At 41.8% G+C, this 18,148-nt stretch overlaps 5 protein-coding genes across 5 annotated transcripts in view; 1 reads left to right on the top strand and 4 right to left on the bottom strand.

The window, feature by feature from the left end:
- Positions 1-19: 19 nt before the first annotated feature.
- Positions 20-892, bottom strand: CSUI_004752 (uncharacterized protein; the record flags this gene model as incomplete). Its single annotated transcript, XM_068064936.1, has 1 exon — positions 20-892. A coding segment is annotated over one exon (186 nt), but the record flags the coding sequence as incomplete, so codon positions are not given.
- A 2,986-nt stretch (positions 893-3,878) lies between these two features.
- CSUI_004750 (dna-damage inducible) lies at positions 3,879-12,548 on the bottom strand. The gene is made up of 7 exons (XM_068064934.1): positions 11,477-12,548; positions 10,267-10,399; positions 9,098-9,336; positions 7,902-8,476; positions 6,583-7,072; positions 5,681-5,921; positions 3,879-4,826 (listed from the first exon to the last, which is right to left on the bottom strand). Exons 1-7 carry the CDS (start codon positions 11,499-11,501, stop codon positions 4,637-4,639), a joined length of 1,893 nt encoding a protein of 630 aa, XP_067923089.1. The 5' UTR covers positions 11,502-12,548; the 3' UTR covers positions 3,879-4,636.
- Positions 6,161-6,440, bottom strand: CSUI_004751 (uncharacterized protein). The gene has a single exon (XM_068064935.1). It carries the CDS (start codon positions 6,398-6,400, stop codon positions 6,278-6,280), a length of 123 nt encoding a protein of 40 aa, XP_067923090.1. The 5' UTR covers positions 6,401-6,440; the 3' UTR covers positions 6,161-6,277.
- A 2,135-nt stretch (positions 12,549-14,683) lies between the features above and the next one.
- Positions 14,684-18,148, top strand: part of CSUI_004748 (uncharacterized protein) — a gene marked incomplete at its 3' end in the record, with an annotated part of 3,871 nt that continues 406 nt past the window's right edge. Inside the window, exon 1 of the mRNA XM_068064932.1 lies at positions 14,684-16,909. Within this exon, the coding sequence (XP_067923087.1) occupies positions 15,056-16,909 (1,854 nt within the window). The remainder of the gene's footprint in view (positions 16,910-18,148) is intronic.
- Positions 15,492-17,388, bottom strand: CSUI_004749 (uncharacterized protein). Its single transcript, XM_068064933.1, has one exon. The coding sequence runs from the start codon at positions 17,247-17,249 to the stop codon at positions 16,827-16,829; it is 423 nt and encodes a 140-aa protein (XP_067923088.1). The 5' UTR covers positions 17,250-17,388; the 3' UTR covers positions 15,492-16,826.

The raw sequence follows: 18,148 nt of genomic DNA, 5'->3' as shown, positions 1-18,148 counted from the left end.
CACAAAAGCTTAAAAAGCAAAAGAAAGAGTTAAGAAGAAAGGGAAATGACAGAGATACAGAAAACGGCAAGGAAGGAAGGACGAGCTGTGAGAAAGAGAACAAGAGGAAGATAGAGAAGAAACATAGGAAGCTGAGAGAAAGAAAGGATAAATGGACAGTACGGAAGAAAGATAGAAAAACGAGGTGTGTTGATCGAGTAGGAGAGAAGATGAGAAGATGAATCTTTCTCTTCTTTCTTGCCTAAGTAGCAGAAAGGAGGATAGATAGCCAAGCCAGCAACCGACCGGGAGATCAAAGAGCGAGAAGATAGAAGCAATGAAGTAGAGAGCTTCAGAGAACAAGCAAGAGAGTGAGGATCTCGAAAAGAAAGTGTTTTCTTTCGTCTATATCAAACTTTCTCCAACAAGAAAGAGACAGCCAGTGATGGCTGATTGATTCAGGTGTATGTACACCTTATGCGCTGCATGTTGTCAAGCAACTCCAATTCATTCACCCTACCGACGATTCCTTCTCCCTTTTTAATGCACAAATCTCACAGCCATTCACTCCTGCAGACTTCCTCCCTTTAAGACGATCATCAGCAAGCAAAAAACGAAAGAAACGAGGGGGAGAAAGAAGAAGGATAAGAAGGCGGAGAGAGAAGGTATGGATGAATGAATGACTAGATCAGCAGCTATCAGAGTTGCCGGGGAACCCGCCGTTCTTCTACCGATGTATACACACGAAGTACACTCCTCTCTCTCTTTCTCTCATATAATACTCTACGGCCAGATAGATAATGTGTCTGTCTCCTTCCTCGTCATCTCTCTCTCTCGATTGCGTCACTCTCGTCATTCGCATCCGTTTCATCAAATGAAAAGCTTCCCTTCTCTCTCTTATAAAGAACCGTCGATTTGAACCTAGAGCAAAAAGAAAAGAAAGAACGACGGCTGTGCAGAGAAAAAATGGGGGTGGCGAGATCCATGAGAAACGTCTCTCTCCCACCGACCCTCTTGAACAACCCCTCCCCACTACTTCTACTCCTACTACTACTATTACTACACAGATCGATCGATAGACGACTCTCTGTTGATCGTGTACGGAGAAAACTTGATGACTGAGGAGGTGGGTTAGAATGCCAAGAAAAGAAGAAGAAGAAGAATTAGGAGTAGATGGATAGAGATCGAAAGAGGAGGAAAAAGAGAGAGAGAGAGATTCGTTCTATGTGGGTGATGGAAGTAAAGCTACGATGAGACGGGGAGGTCTGAAAGAAAGAGTGAGAAAGAAAGAAAGAAAGAATTTTCAACCATAGAAACAGAAGAGACGATTCAAGAGAGTGATGGATGAAGGACTTCGGATGTATTCCTCTTAGATAGAAGAAGAAACGGAGGAAGAGGAAGAAGTTCTTCTCGTATAGAAAGAGACAAGAATGTGGACGATACCTGTCAACACCTTGAGACACATTCTTCCTCTCCCGAAGAAAGATCTAGGTATGAAAAAGAAGAGAAAGAAGAAGGAACGAAACGCCCTTTCCATCTTGTAGTACAGTTTCGTTGTGTCTCTGAGAGAGCCGCTGTATGCCTCCATGATCTCTCGGTAAGTAAGATGTTGATCTTCTCTAGGCTACTACTCATGTAGAAGTCTAGCTATACATGCCTATACATGATGACGCTAGTTCATATCTGTCTTTCCGCCTTGTGTTTCCCTCCTCATGTAGTAAGAGCGATGCTGAATCTAACTGCGATTCTTCTCTAAAAGCTGCGGTGTACATACGAACCGAAAGATCCTTCTTTACGAATTTTAGCCCTACACTCTAAACTGAAAGTATCTGTACGTTTTCTCTTCTTCTCAGTCTTTTCTGTTCCCCCTCTCTCTATCTGTCGTTCTTTTTCTTTCTCTCTCTCAACTTCCCTCCCCAGAGAGACCACTGTCTCTGAGGTATGCACGAAAGCTTCTTTCTTTCCTTCTTCTTCGTCATCTCTCCAGAAAAGGCTTTCTACCACTTCTCGTTTTTCCTCCTCTCCTCTCTTGCTTCCTCTTGGACTTCCTACCGCGCCATGAAAAGTTAACGGAAACATTGAAAGTCTCTCTTACTCTCGTTGATCGAGACAGAGAGAAATGGAGATCTCGTGACTCTACTCAATCTCCCGCATGCAGTCATGACTGTTTTGTCTGGCTATCCTTCTTTCACTATACAAAATTCTCTATATTAGCCCCTTGAAAAGTCCTCTATATTGGAAGGGAGACATGCATGTCTCTAGACCCGTCGAAACAGGATGGAAAGGAAGAAAGAGATGGACACATAAATCTTTCTCTATATCTCCACACCCATTTTCAGCGCCAAGAGAAAGAAAGAGATGTACATAGATAGATAGACAGTTGTGTTTCGACCTCTTCTCTTGTCAAAAAGGCGTGTTTTCCTCTTGTCTAGAATAAGATGACCGTTAAGAGAGAAGGAGAAATGATCGATGGAGAGATATGAATCATCAGAGAAGCCGATACACCGCAGAAACTGGAGAGTTTCGATAGAACTCATAAAGAATTCTCCATCTCTCTTCTTTTCATTCGGCAATACAGTCTGTTGTGATATCTTCATATCTCTCCTTTCATAGAGAGAGGTCAGAAGAAGAGAATCCTGTCTGATGCCTGCCTGTATCTCTTCGTAGATTTCTTTCTCCCTAGCAATCTCCCCCCCACCTCCTTTTCTCGCAAAGTTAAAAAGCTCGTTACAGGTCTCGATATCATTCATTCTCCTTACTCTCTCTCCACACAAGATACTTCCGTCCTATCTCCCTTCAGTGTACATACACCTCAGGGTATGAGTGATCGACTACAAGCATGCACCTCTGTCTAAAGAACGTCCATCAAATCCATCACTCTCTAGATACACATACCTACATAAACTTCCAGAGAGACTTAAATAGCAGATGTGTATAAAGAACCTTGTCTATCTATTTATCTATTTCCAGAGAGAGGAGCAAGCAGCGAATGCGACCTACGAGGATCTAGATAGACGCAAGTCATGAGGGAAGAGCGAGTGCTCCGATGGATGATTAAAGTATCTCCCAGTCAAGTGTCTTCTGAGCTTAAATAGAACAACTAGAGGGGGGGGGAGGGGGGAGGGAGAGGCGCACGTGCATGGCTTGTCTCCATACAACAAGCCAGTGCTCTTCGTGCTGCAGGCTGTCCATAACGACGAAGGCAACGTGTCTAAAGCTCCTCCGTGGGAGCCCTGAATCTGCGCTTTCCATACATAGTAGAAAACGTAATCCTAGAGAGAGATAGATATAGATCACTCCCCACTTCCCTTGACCTAGAAAGGATCTATCTAGTCAAACTACATAGAGAGAGAGAGACATAGCGAGAAAGAGAAAAGAAGTAGATTGAAACAATAGATAGATTAAAGATAGACAAATGTGTATAGATAGAGAGAGAGTGTCTCGGCTTGTGTGGTGGTGAGGTTTGAGTGAGTTGACAGTGAGAAATCGGTTTTCCTATTATAAGCCGAGTAGAGAAGAACAGAAGAAAGGGGAAGAAAAAAGAGAGTAGACTCTTATCTTCTTCCATCTTAAGGCTTGATCGATCGAAAAGATCGGAAATGCCTTGTCTTGAAGAATTTCTTTCTAAACGAAGTGACGCATGTTTGTCTAAAAGAACTTTTACTCTTCTTCTTTTTCTTTCTCTTTCTTTCTCCTTCGCCTGTTGTGTCTTCTCTTGCACGTGACGTCCACTTGACTTAGGCCCAGGGTGAATAAGGCGTCTTGTCATACACGTACCACTGAAGCATATAGACAATCTTACATACACATATATATATATATCTATATGACAGTGACAACTATATACAACTATCTATGTGAATATACATCGATATATATATCTATCTATATATACATATGTAGGTAGGATATACGGAGATCAGGAACACCTCTACGTGGCTCCTATGTAGGAAGGGGAGAGACATACCAAAACATACATACATATATATAGAGAGAGAAAGAGAGAGGTCTTTCACAAGAAGTCATATACTCCCAAGATCTCTCTATGTATATGCCTGTATATGTATATGTATCGTATCTCTACATAGATATACGTATCTATCCACCTAGCCTAAAGATAAGCCATTCAGCCGCCATTGCGTGAGACAACAAGAGAAGAAGAAAAAGAAGAAGCTTATGACAGATTCTTGGCTCTATTCATCTCCATGAGCGTTACCGAGTGTATGTACAGCACGATATCTCCCACCTGGAGAAGAAGAAAAAGAAAGAAAGAAAAGGGGGAAGAAGCTTAAAGAATTGTCTCAAGTCTCTCCTCTCAAAGCTGGAATGGATGAGACAGAAAAGAAGAAAATCCTAGGTCGCAAGAAAAGCTAACGAAAATACCATTGCCACGAAAGAAACATCTTTCTTTCCTTTTTCTTTCTCACTCTTTCTTTTTGTTCCTCAGTGAAAGTATGAAAGAGAGGATGGATCAAGACCAAACAGAAAGAAAGAAGGAAGAGACACGTCTTTGCTGTCGCCTTGGGGAGCTACCGAGCCATTCATTCTTCTTATCCTTCTCTTTCTTCTTATCCTTCTCTTCTTTCTCTCTCTCCTTCTCTCCATCTTTTCCCAAGATACAGTGCTTGTCTTCGTCTTCTTCTGCCTCTCGCCCCTATCACGACTTTGTATTGCTGTCATTTCTTCTTCTTTCTTCTTCTTCCTTTTCTTTCTCTCGTTGACTGTCTATAAGCTGCTTAAGCTCTTGCTGTGAATGAAAGAGGAGAGAGGCAGCAACCTCCACATTCCCTCCTGCCTGCTCTAACGCATCCACTGCATCTGTACGCAAAAAGCCCAGGTCTACAAGCCTACGCACAAGAAAGAAAGAAAGAAAAGAGAAAGAGATAGATAGATAGACGAGAGATATCATATGCGGGAAAATCTCACTGGGAATGCGGTCCCAAAACACAAAGACCACCTGTATGGAGAAAGAGACATAAACAATACAGACAGAGATAAAGATAGAGAAGAAACCCTATCTATTTCTCTCTCTCTCTCTCCACATGGATGTATAGTTTCTCTTTAGTGACACGTAAAATAGAGATCGATCATTAAGATCATCTCTAGTAGCTAAGAAGCATAGTCAATAGGATTCTTACGACTCCCCCTACATCGATTCTGTAGCGATAGAAGATCGACAAAAAAGAGACACCCCATCCCCCCCCGACAAGTCATCTTCCTGCATGCAATATATCCATACATGCGCATCTATATGTGTAGGTGACATTCAAGAAAAGACAAAAGAAAAGAAAAAGAAAGAAAGAAAGGAAAAAGGAAAAAGATAGAGAAATTGAGAGATAGATAGATAGGGCAAGACAGAGATAGATACGGAGCGAGTTTAGAGAAGGAGAGTATATATATATGGATAGATAGATAGATAGATACATTACAGATAGATAGATAGACAGAGCATTCACGTGAAGTGTTTTATGTGGAAGAGAAAAGAATAAAGACATTCTTCTTCTTCTTCACTAAACCTCCCTCCAGCTGCTATAAGATCAATCTTTGATCTATCTATCTATCTATCTCTCGACTTTGTACACATCTGTCTGTAGACTGGAATCTCGTCCCATATCATCTCTCTCTCTGTGTACGTCTATGCTGTCTATAGATATATACATATGTAGGTATGTATGTCTATGCTGTCTATGTAATTACTTACTGTTGGACTTTCTTCTGGTCGTCAGAATTCTCAGCGTCGATGCTTGTCACGCTCTGCTGTCTCCGCGAAAGAGGGACTCCAGAAGAAGAAGAAGCTTGCTCGTCATGTCTACTAAGGCCAGTCTCATCTTTCTTCTTCTTTTTCTTTTCTTCTTCTTCTTCATTCAGATGGGTAGGTGTGTCGATTCTTCCGAACATTCCTTTCGTGATATCTTTCTCGCTCAAGAAAGGAACCTCTTCTTCTACACAAAAAGAAGGAAAAAAGAGATAAAGAAAAGCAAGACGAAGAGACAGGACAAACAAAGAGACGGAGAGAGAGAGAGGAATGAATGAAGGTTCATTTAAACAGAAGACAGACAGTCCATCCTTCCTTCATTCACTACGTCCCTCTCTTCTTTTTCATCTTCTTCAGTGATCTATAGATGTATCTATCTTTCTCTCTATTTATACATAGAGATATATCTATATATTTCAATCGTATTCTCCTTCAGTCGCAGCCGGTTCGACATGCACATTTGTATCTCCCTGCCATCGAATCGCCTATCTAGCTCTTGCATATTTCTTACGCCTCTCTCTCGTATTTAGCATAGCTCTCTGTCTACTTGTGTATTTCTGTCTGTCTATTCATCTCTCTCGTCACCTCTTTCTCACTCGTTCTTTCTTTCTTTCTCTTCTCTTGATTTGTTACTTCCACAACATTTATCTCGAACCCTATCTTCATTTAACTCATCTTAATCATCCTCTTCAACTCCTCTTCTTCTCCTCCTCCTCCTTGATCCTCTTTTTCTTTTCATTCTTTCTTTCTTTCTCTCGCTTCTATTCTCTCCCTCCCTCCATGCATCCCTCCTCCTTATCTTTCTTTCTTTCTCATCTCTTCTATTCTTTCTTCTCCCCGTCACTTACCTCCAATTCTCAAGACATGTTTATGAAGATCTATACAGCATTGATATCTTCTTAAGAGATCTAGACCGAAGAGAAATTCGACCTTATCATCTTGGAGAACGGTAAAGCTGGAAGGATAGAATTTCTTTCCTATCTTTAGACTCGCCATATGGATCTTTCCTAAGATCTCTGTCCTCCCAACTCCCTGTGCAATCCCTCGAAATCGAGTATCCATGATACGCGTTAAACTACATTTCTCTGCGCAAGAGTAAGAGATGAAGGTACTCTGCGCGCCGCTATCGACAAAGGCTTTTAAAGGAACTCCATTGATTTCTATATCGATATACAACATGAAGACAGAGCCGAAAGATTCGGGGAGATGCTCTTGAGCTAAAAGATAATTATCTTCCACCTGCTTCTCATGGATTTGCCGCATCATAAATGCCTGCGCTGCTGCGGAGAGAGGATTACGAAGAGCTTCATTCAGCTCTTGGACCCGCGCTATCTCTGCCTACAAAAAGAAGAAGAAGAAAGAGACAGAGAGAAGAAGAGGGAGAAGGGGAAGGGTTCGGAAGGAGATAGACGCACGGAGACACACAGAAAGAGATAGAAAGACAGAGATACGGAAGAAACAGATAAGAAAGAAGGATTGCGGGAGAGACGAGAGAGAGGAGAAAAGGGGAAGATAGATAGATAGACAGAGAGAGAGAAAGATAGAAAGAAAGATATCTTCTTCATGGATACTAGGAGCGTTTGAAAGAGATTGCACTCTTATCCTACATGTTTCACATCTACATAGAGATATAGAAATGAAGGGATATATGTATCGACTAATGTGTATAGAGAGACGAGAGATACAGAGGTATAGAAGTAGAGAGGAAAGAAAGAACGAGAGAGAAAGAAAGCACACTGGATTCAGAGACAAGAAAAAGAAGAAAGCAAAAGATCGAATTTCTGGAACGAGACAGACAGAGACAGATACACATACATACATATACAGATCTCTAGGTGTATGTACAGATAGATCTTCTCGAACACGTACCTGTACATACATAGAGACTCTTGACCTCTCACCCATGCATGTTCTCTACAAATACCTATCTCTATATACATATACAACTACATAGTCGAAGAGAGTGTATCTATGTATAAGGTCTATCTATCTATCTACCCTATATATCTATATATATGTATGTGGGTATGTATTCATACGTAGATTGAGCTAGGAGCTGCTGGCAGATTTGCTTTCGTCTCTCGATAGAAGATAGACCTCCATAGCAACGATCCATCCAATCTATATCTACCTCTTTCTTTCTTTCCTTCTCTTTTGATCTTTTTACCTTCCGTCTTTCTTCTAGTTGTTTTCTTAGGTATGCAATGAGCTCCTTGAACTTCTTCTTTTCTTTTTGTCCTTCTCCTGCTCCTTCCTTTCCTTCTTTCTTTTCTTCTCCTTCTCCTCCTTGTGCCTCTTTCGCTTCTTTAACTGCCTCACGTAGTAAAGCGCCTAAGGGGGGATTCTCAAGACTCAAGACAGCTAGGCTGGCCTCATCGGCTGTACAGACATTGACAAGGGTCTGCGCTTGCTGCTGTAGATACACCTCATCATCTTCTTTACTTGGCGAACGGTTGCTACTAGTAGAAGGCTGTTGATGGGAGCTAGTGTCATTTCTTCGGCCTGAGGAAAGCATGCCCTCTATATGTTCTTCTCCTCTTCCCATGCGAGAATTGCTGGAAAGAGAAGAAGAAGAGGAAGAGCTCTCTGTGTCTCTTCCTTGTTCTCCTCCTCCTGCAGGCGCTCGAGATGGGAGAAGAGATCGAGGATTGTGGGCTCTGCCACCCTGTCGATGTCTCGAAGAAGTCGATGCTGCGCCCGGAGGATGGCTAGCTGTAGCGCGACCATCTTTAACAACGATATCTAAAAGATAGGAAGATCAATAAATAAATAAATAGAAAGATGAATGAAAGAAAGATAAATTAAGAGAGAGAAAGACAGAAAGAAGAGGAGAAAGATCTAGACTTCGAAGACATCCCTCTGTCTCTCTATGGGTATGTTGTACTTCTCTCCTTTTCTCAATTTCTCTGTCCCTCTCTCTATCTCTCACTTCTTTCTTTCCTTCCTTCTTCCGTTCTTTCTTTCTTTCTTTCTCTCTGTCTGTCCGTAGTAAGATTCCGAGCTGTTGCATCTAGCAGGGGATATCCACGTCACATATACTCTCTCACGATATAGAAGCATCAGAAAGAAATCCCCCTGCTTCACAAGAAGAATGTGTAGACAGGCCTCTTGATATTTCTCTGCCAATCTATCTCATCTATCTAACTGTATCTGCCTACATCTATCAATCTATGTAGATATGTCTGTACCTATCAGGTATCATCTACCTACTACCTCTCATCTATCCATCTACACCTACCCATCTCTCCCTCTCTCTATATCCATCACTCTCCGTAGACCCCCACCTGCTTCTTTCTCACTCTTTCTGTCTACTTTCCCACTCTTTCCATCTTTCTTTCTTTTCTTCTTTTCTATATAACTTACTTGAGAAGTCAAAGAGAGAGGCGAGTCTATCCTGATTTGAGGATCTCTGCTGCCCTGGATGTCTCTGTGGATTTCTTCCTCCCCCCGTCGATGCTGTCGAGCTAGCTGGGTGGAGTGTCGATACACCCGGAGGAGCAGAAGAAGAAGAAGGCTGGGAGCTTGTCTTCTTTAAAACTATGACGACATCTCCATCTGAGATTCCCACGTCACTGACTGTCCTTCTCCCCCCTTCTTGACTACTAGACCCACAAAGAAAGAAAGAAAGTTGGAGAATGAGAATGAGAGAGAAAAAGGGAAGGAAAGAAAAAGAAAGATACACGGATAGACATGATGACTCGGAGTAGCATACTTATGTCTATACACTGTCTCATTCTATACACATAGATGTATAGATAGCTATGTTATGTATGTAGACATGGCTAGGGAGCCTGAGCTGTAGGGGAATACAAGTCCCTCATCTCTCTCAAATAGGGTAGAAAAGTGCAAGACCCACGACAAAAAGAAAAGAAGAAGAAAAAGAACCCCCTCTTCTTCTTCATGCTTTCTCAAAGAGAAGCCCTAGCATTCTTCTCCTTTTCTTCTTCTCTATCCCTCAGAATGTGTTCTGTCCTCTACCAAAGAAGATTCGTTTCTTCTCTCTCGTAGAGAAGCTTTCTCGAAATCTCAGAATTCTTTCTTTCTTTCTTTCTTTCTTTTTCATTCTTTTAGCATGTCTGAAAGCAGGTAGACCCCCCTCATCATAACGTAGGCGGGAGGACCCAATTGCAACTCACACGATCAAACAGCCACAGAAAGAAAGAAAGAAAGAGAGAAAGAAAGAAAGAATAAAGAGGAAGAGACAGAGAGACATCGAGATGATCAAGTCACAGAAGAGCAAGCTCCTCCAGTCGTCTCTCTGGGAAGCATACACATTTATACAGACATATATATCTATCTATATATATGCATATAGATATATATATATATCAGTCTATACATATACATATCTATATACAGAGCTACAGACAGGTCGACAGAATGAAGATAGAGGAAAGATACAGAGACGGATATACAGGCTTTTGCAGTGTTAGGGTTCTTATTGCCATGGCAACGAGGAAGGTTTCTTCCTCTCTTTCTTTTCCTTTCTTTTCCTCTTCCTCCTTCTCGTGTGGAGTGAGTAGAGAACGTACGTGGGGATTGGACGCAGGTTGACGAGAAGGCTTTGGCTGTGCGGATCAATTCCTGTCTCTGCCTCGATGAAAGCTTGAAGAGTATTGAGAGACGTCGATTCGCTCACTTCCAAAGAAAAGATCGCACCTGTCTCTACACCCCAGAAAAGAGAAAAGAAAGAAGTCGAGAGCTAATGAAGAGAAAGAAAGAAAGAAGACAGAGAAATAGAGGAGAGTTAGGAGACAAAGGAAGACAGATAGGTAGATGGAGTAAGAAAGAAAGAGGGTGTTCATGAAAGAAAGGAGAAAAGTTGAAGAGACATAGAAAGGCGAGGAAAGACAGCTCCGTCTTCACTCTTTCTTTCTCTCTCTCTCTTGATTTGTTTCATAGAAGGTATTGTCTACCGATGGCATAGGAAGAGGGCGTGTGGATCTTTGGCTCTTCTCTTCGACAGACTTGAACAGAAGGCTAGGGAGATCAGGTGAGACAATAGGAAGAAGTATATCTACGACAAGATGTATACGTGGGGAATGATAAGAAGAAAGATGTCGGGTGTATGTACACTGCGGCGACGAAGAAGAGGAGAGAAAAGAGATAGGAGATCGAGAAATCTGGCTGGCGAAGCTTTTCTCCTTTCCATCGGAGAAGAAAGAGGAAAGAACAAGAAAGAAAGGAAGAAGAGAAAGAAGAAAAAGAAGAAAAGACGGGATACATGGAGAAAAGATGTATATAGAGAGATGACGGGTGTAAAGAAATAAGGAAAGAAAGAAAAAGAAGGAATGAACAAGAAGACGAAGAAGAAAGAGTGGAAAGGAAAGGCTTCGTGACGTAGTGCAGGCGTTTAGAGACACCAAGCGTAGAAATCTACACATCCCCATACAAAGGCCATCTCTCTTACACCTATACATTTAATCATATACATATACACATATATATATGCATATATATAGATATATACAGACACAAGATAGAGATATAGACATATGTACAAGATATAGAGACGCATAAATAGAGAGCGGATAGAAGCATAGGCATACTTGTACGGTAGAGGTGAATGAAGATAGATAGAGTGAGAAGAAGAGAATGAAGAGAATCTACGATCTGCTTGGAAAAGATGAGAATGATGAGAGAGAGATTCTAGCACACTTTCCTCCTCCTTCTTCTTCTTTGTCCTTATCTTCTTATCCATCTTTACCTCTCTCTTTCTGTTCTTTCGTTGAGGTAACTTACCATCTTCAGAGATAGAGATCAACATTTTATCTCTCTCTGTGAAGGGAAGAGAAAGAAGAGAAAGATTTAGAAAGAAGAGCAAAGGAGAAGGAGATGACCAGGAAAGGAGACCCGAGAAAGATCTAAAGACGAGAACACGCGAAGAGACAGACCAACAGAGACAGATGCCCCCGTCTCTCTCTCTCTTTTACTTATTCCTTCTTTCCTTCTTTCTATCTCTCTTTCTTTCTTCGCTGTTTGAGAGGAGGAGGCCTGAGCTGATTCGAATGGATTCGAACGGGAGAAAGATTAGGAGAGAGAGGGCGAGAAAAAAGAAAGAAGATGAAGAGAAAGAAGAAGTTGAAAGAGAGAGAGAAAGGGAGAGAAGATGAGAAGACCAATGAAGAGGAAGGAGGAATGAAGAAGAAAAGAGCCGCAGAGAAATCGTAGTGGGGAAAAGGAGTATCTCAAGAATGGACGATAGAAGAGGAAGAAAGAAGAGAGAAGGAGACAAGAGAAAGAAAGAGCTCCTTTCTTCTTTTTTGCTCTTCTCTCAGTACAAAACTGGATTTCTTCTCTTTCTAGTAGAGCATCTCAAGAAGACAAAAAAGAAAGCAAAAGAAGAAAACGGAGAAATAGAAGAAGAAAGAAAGAAAGAGAAAAAGGAACGAGTCACACGTCGTCCTTGTTCTTTAGCTGTCTTGGTGAATGCGAAAGAAAGCCACACAAGCAAGCAAAGAATCTCTTCTTCGAAAGAGAAGGAAAGAGATAAGAAAGAATGAAGACAAGAGATAAGAAAGAGAGAAAGAGATAGGAAAGAAAGAAAGGAGAAAGAAGGAGAAAAAGTGCAAGACATGAACAGAAGTCGCTCGTCGTGGTTGTTTATCGAATCGCTCTTGATCTCTCAGCGAAGAAGAAAAGAGAGAGATTCTTTCTTAACAAAGAAAGCAGGAAAGCTCTCATCTATCTAGCTGTCTCTGCTGGTTTCATTTTTCTATTCTAAAGAGAACAAGAGAAAGAAGAGGCTAAAGAGAAACCTAGGAAAAGGAGATTTCCTTCTTTTCTCTTCTCGACCTCCTCGATGGATTCGTTCGCTCATCTACTTGCAGCGGGATTGTTGAGGCACCTTCGTCTTACCTCTTGAGAAGCTTCTTCTTCTTCCTGTTCTTCTCCCTCTTCTTTTCGCAGACTCTTTCTTTTCTTCTCCTCTTCTCCGTATATAAGCCGAAGGAGGGTTTCATGGGTTTTCCTTTCGTCTTGCTGCCCGAGTGATGCAGGGCGTGAGTGAAGTAGGCAGAGCCTCATGCTTTTCTTCCGACAATGCAGAGGGGTCTACGGCAATCTTCTCTTTCGTATATAAGCCGAAAGAAAAGAAAGTTAAGAAAGAAACAAGGGAGAAAACGTGATAAAGAAAGGAAGAGGAGTTGAGAAAGATCTTGTTATTTTCGGCAGAACGCCTCCACCCCAGAGAAGGAAGTTGAGAGAGATGTTTGATAAAGAAGCGAGAGAGAATGAATGGACGAGAGAAGTCCATTCGGGAGATAGAGAACAGACCTATTGTGCGTCTGTACATCTCCTTGTTGAGCGGATCATATGTGGATCTCCATGCATGGGTCTCTATACATAGACATGCGGTACAAACAATACATACAGATTACGTATAGAGATATACACTTACACCTCAGTACATACATACATATAGGTATATATATAGAGAGAGTCTGTTCACACTTTCCATTTTAAGATAGAAATGGTAGCATAGATGAGAGAGACACATATATGTCTCTTTCGTAGAGAAGATGATGAGGCTCCTAGACGTAGAGAAGAGTTCCACATACATGAGAGAGATCGAGATATCTGTCTCTATACTCCATGCGGGAGAGAGAGTCCAAGCCTACATGCCAACAGACCAAGAGAGAGAAAGGTATCTTCTGTAGCACTTGGATCAGGCTGTATCGCGTATAAAGATCTATGTAGATATAGATAGGTAAACCAGGGAGTGAGTGGAATCTTCTCTCTTTGTCTCTTTTTCTTTTCTTTCTATTCATTCATTCATTCATTCATTTCTTTCCTCTTTTCCGTTATCTTCATTCACGGTTTCTTGATGCTTTGTACTTCTTTTTTTTCATTCGACCCGGGCTCATCATTCCCCATTCTTTTTCGAAGGTGCCCCAGGTGTATGTACACCTGAAGGAAACATGCACACCCGAGGTCTCTCTTCTACTTTTCCTTTCTTTCTTTGTTAAAGCCTCATCTTCATCACGACTTTCATCTTGATCGACCGATAGAGATGTCGAGAGATATCTGCGCATGTTGTGATCTATGTCTATCTTTAAGCTTCTTTCCAAGAGAGCATAAGAGAAAAGTACCGAGAACCTCAGAAGAGAAAGAAAGAGAAAGAAGTAAGGAAAGGGAAACGAAAGAAAGAAGGAAAGAGACAGAAACGAACGAGTAGATAGGAATGAGAGCTGGCTTTGTAAGAGAAGAGTCCTTCAGTTATGGGGGAATCTAAGAGAAAAGAAAAGGAAGGAAAGGGAAGTCTTTTCATGGCTGATCTTGTACAGCTAGGCTGCGTGTCTGGCGTCTCATACCTTTTCTTTGTCTACTCAGATGTTCATTCTTTCTTTCATTCTTCGATTTCTTGTAAGCATCGATCAGCATGTGCTTCGCCGACTTCGTCTTTTTGGAGAGACAGATGGTGTATAGAGAGGGTGCGGATGCATATATATAGATATATTTAGAGAGAGAGCCAGAGAGAGAGAGAGGGAGTCTAGATAGGTCTGGATGCATGTCCGCATCGCTATGTGTGAACAGTTCTCTATGAGGTCTCCATACACACACATGTAGTCGGTGTATATACATTGGAAACTTAGGAGAGAGAGACGTCGAGTGAGAGCATCGAGATATATAGACCGAAACTTCTCTACAGATAATCTAGAGAAAGGTCATCTGCAATGGAGAGAAGAGACCCCACAAAGAAAGAGTAGAAAGAGGAGAAAAGATTCTCATTAACAGACATCGCCGAATCAAGCTAGATGTCTTTCTTTCTTTCTTTCTTATCGCCTTCTTGGCGGAGAAGTAGTGCTAAAGCTTCTCCAGCGAGGCGCTTTCTCTCTTTTTCCTCTTATTCTTTCCCTTTTCCGACCGACTGCATGCATGCACACACACAGGGAGGAAGAAAAAGAAGAGTTTCGCTCTTTACGAACGCTTCTTTTTTGTAATTCTCTTCTTCCTTCTTGCTCCCTCTTTTCTTCTCTCTTCTTTCTTTTCTTCTTTCTTTCTCTGCACCTGTCGGTCAAGCGGAGGAGTGCGACTCTTTACTCTCCCTTTCTTCTCTTCTCTCCCTTGTCGAACCTATCTTGTTTCTCTCCGACACATGATTCTCTTACAGCTGTACGACTCCTCCTCCTTTCCTTCTTGATTTTTTTCTCTTCTTCTTTTCTTTTTTCTTCTTTCTTTATGGACTTCTATACAGCTGTCTTTCTTTGTCATCTTTTAGCTAAGTTGCGTTAAGAGTGCTAGAGGGAGGTTGTCTACTTACAAGTTGCGTTCTGTTGGATTTCTCTCCTTACCTCTCTCCTCATCCCGCTTAGCATTACCATGAAAGAAAACCTAAATTCTTCTTCTTCTCTTTCTTCTTCCTCTTCTTCTTCTCTTGCTCCCTCTTCTTCTCTTTCTCCCTCTTCTTCTTCTTCTTGCCTCCCTTCCTTTTCTTCTTCTTCTTCGTCTTCTCTTCCTTCTTCTTCTTCTTTTCTGCCAGGAGATGATTTGCGAGGCTTGTCTTCATCTTCCGCTCCTTTGTCGATCGACATGAGGCGCGAGATGTTTGAGGCCGAGGAGAGAATTTGGGAGAGGCTGAGACGGCAAGTTGAAGAAGAAGAAGAAAAGAAGAAAAGAGAAAGACATCGTGAAAAGCTTCTCCAACAGAGTCGTCTTTATTTCGAGTCTAGATATCTTCTTCCACGTGACTATTGCTACGGGTGTCACTATACACTCCACCCTCCTAGGGGTCTCATACCTGAATGGACTTCTTCTTGGAGTTTCTCCTCTTGTGCATTCCCAGGAAAAGATCTTTCTCATCTGCCTCACGACGCTACGACCACTAGCGAGAATGCCGATGCTTCTCATAGAAAGCACAGGAGATCGATGTGCTCTTCCTCTTCCTCTTCTTCTTCGTCAGGTCGGTGGAAGGGCAAGGTGCATGCTTCATCCGCCGGATGGGCATCTTGTGATGGGCGTGGAGGAGGAGGAAAGATGGGAGGTGAGAAGGGTGAGGAGAGGGAAGAAGAAAGGAAAGACGGTAGAGAGATGCTTTTCTTAAGGCAACCGAAAGCGTATTCTCCTCAGAAGGGAAGGGTTCTTCTTTCTATCAGAAAAAAGGAAGGAGATATTACTCAAAGAAAAGATACTTCACACCCTTTCTTCAATAGATCGTCCTTGTTAATAGGAGAGAATCATGACAAGATCAAGAGGACTGATCCGGGTGTATGTACAGCACCTCTTCTGTCACGTACACTAGAGGGATGTGATCTAATCCACTCCTTTCCTTCAAGCGATCAAAAGCCTTCTTCTTCTTCTTCTTCTCTTTCTTTATCTTTACGAAAAGAGAAATGTCGTGAAGCCGATCTTCATTGCTCCTCGAATTCTCTATGTCTAGGGTATCTACCTCGATTAACGTTCCTCTCCGCAGATGCCTGGAAGTATCACAGAAGAAAAATTCTCCCTTCTTCTTCTTCTTCTCTATCTTCGCCAAACAATGTCTCTTGTCCTCTCTCTTCTTCTTCTTTCTTGTCTCGTCCTTCTCTTTCTCCTCCTGCTCCTATCCCATCCTGTCAGTCCTATACACCTGATGTCTCAGGTGTATATACACCTGAGACCTCATGGAAGAATGACGAAGAAGAAATGATATCTATTATGCAGCAGTGTACATACAATTTTACTCAGAATTTCCAGATGTTTCATTCCTTTCTCAGAACTTATCTTCAGACAACTCCTCCTGGGAGACATGAAGCCAGCGAGCCATCTCGTGTCTCGATGTCTCCTTCTCTAAGAGACCGGAAAAGAAAGTTTCAGAGACAGAAGAAGATGAAGAAAGGAGATGAAGCTCGTGAAGAGAAAGGTCTTGTCTTTTCTTCGCCGAGAAGACGGAGAAAGTCTCTTCAAAGGAGGAAAAGGACGGCCTCTGACTTTTTCTCGGATGAAGAAGAAGAAGAGAGAGACATAGAGGGAGACATGGAGGAGAGTGACGAAGAGGAGGAGGAAGAAGAAGATGAGGAAGGTTACGTCGATTCTCGAAGATCTCATAACAATCGATATAGACATGTAGAAGAAGAAGACCGAGAGGAGGAGGAGAAGAAGAAGAAAGAGATTTCTAGCAGCGATGATAGAGAGAAAGAATATCTTCTTCAATACTCTCTTCGGTACAGAGATGCCCTCGTGGCAACTCATAACATGGTACGCAGAAGAAGAAAAGATAAAAGAAATGAGAGAAACAAAGAAAGAAGGAAAGAAAGAAAGAAGGGAAAATCTCCTCTATGTACATGTGCTTTGGTCTCGAGGATGTCTTGCATGAAAGGTTGGCGAGTAAAAGGAGGAGAAAAGAGAGAGAGAGATAGAGGGGTGCTCTAGGATGGATGGACTTCTCTTCACCCTTTCTCTCTCTATCGATTGTCCTTTTCTTCTTTTCTCCACTCTTGTAGACAACTTTCTTTTTCTTCTTCTTGGCGTGTATAGATATCTGTGTGTCTATACACCTCACTACATACACCTGTTTCTTACACCTCCTCATCTTCATCTTTTGCGTCTTTCTCTAGGAAGCAGGGGAGACCGTTCTCTTTAATGCCTAATAGATCTTCTCTTTTCATGCCTGTAGATCAGTATACATAGCGTCTCGAACTTCATCTCCCTCCCTTATGTCTTTAGGAGTGTTTGAGAGATACACGTATTGCATGCGTTTGTCTATGGAAAGATATACGCTTATGTACATGTATATACAGATTTGAGAAGCCTGTAGAGAAGATGTATATATATTTACATCTATATCCATCTATATATATATGTAATAAGAGAAAGATATGTATCGTTATTCAATTGGTGGAGGAATCGAATGGTCTCTTCTACTGCTTCCTTCTCAACTAGCTACGTGGAGTATCGATACATGCAACAATCGACACATGGCATTCTACTTTGGAAGAGCGGAAGACATACCTACAGATCTCTATATATGCGTCCTACAAGTAGGTATGTGCATATATATATATATAGGTACCTGTATATAGTGTAAATGTACATTACTCGTGTGTGTATGTATGTGATGTGTTGCTTGGTCCTCTTTCATGTAGAGATAAAGAGAGAAAGATAGATGCAGATAGAGGGATTAAGAGAAGGAGAGAGAGAGATAGAGGGAGACAGGCGTATTTAGGATGAATTGCAGTAGGAATGCTAGTCAGCCGCAGATATCATCTAAGTCGTATAGTGACTCTTATGTATATATATATATCTATCTAGATATGTGCGTATCTAGATATATGTGCGTGGACCTCTATGAGAGGATTCGCCGCTGTTTGCATGCGTAGGCGGTAGAAAGAGAAGAGACAGCAGGGATTTCACTGTATCAGAAAGAGATGTATCGATTCAAGAGCATCGAGATATTTCTTCTCGTGTTTCTCCTACTTCCTCCGACTACCCCCTTGC

The sequence above is a fragment of the Cystoisospora suis genome (genome assembly GCF_002600585.1).
Source record: "Cystoisospora suis strain Wien I chromosome Unknown contig_2260, whole genome shotgun sequence".
NCBI classification, from domain to species: Eukaryota; Apicomplexa; class Conoidasida; order Eucoccidiorida; family Sarcocystidae; genus Cystoisospora; species Cystoisospora suis.
This window is presented reverse-complemented; position numbering and strand designations above follow the sequence as displayed.

What these genes read in the sequence shown, in the direction of transcription:
- CSUI_004751 (XM_068064935.1), bottom strand. Translation starts at nt 6,400, where the DNA reads ATGAAGATAGGGTTCGAGATAAATGTTGTGGAAGTAACAAATCAAGAG.
- CSUI_004750 (XM_068064934.1), bottom strand. Translation starts at nt 11,501, where the DNA reads ATGTTGATCTCTATCTCTGAAGATG. An exon ending in CTCTCTCTTTGACTTCTCAA is followed by an intron (nt 8,477 to 9,097) that starts GTAAGTTATATA and finishes CCTATCTTTTAG; the next exon opens with ATATCGTTGTTAAAGATGGT. An exon ending in ACATGTCTTGAGAATTGGAG is followed by an intron (nt 5,922 to 6,582) that starts GTAAGTGACGGG and finishes CTTTTTGTGTAG; the next exon opens with AAGAAGAGGTTCCTTTCTTG.
- CSUI_004749 (XM_068064933.1), bottom strand. Translation starts at nt 17,249, where the DNA reads ATGAAGATGAGGAGGTGTAAGAAACAGGTGTATGTAGTGAGGTGTATA.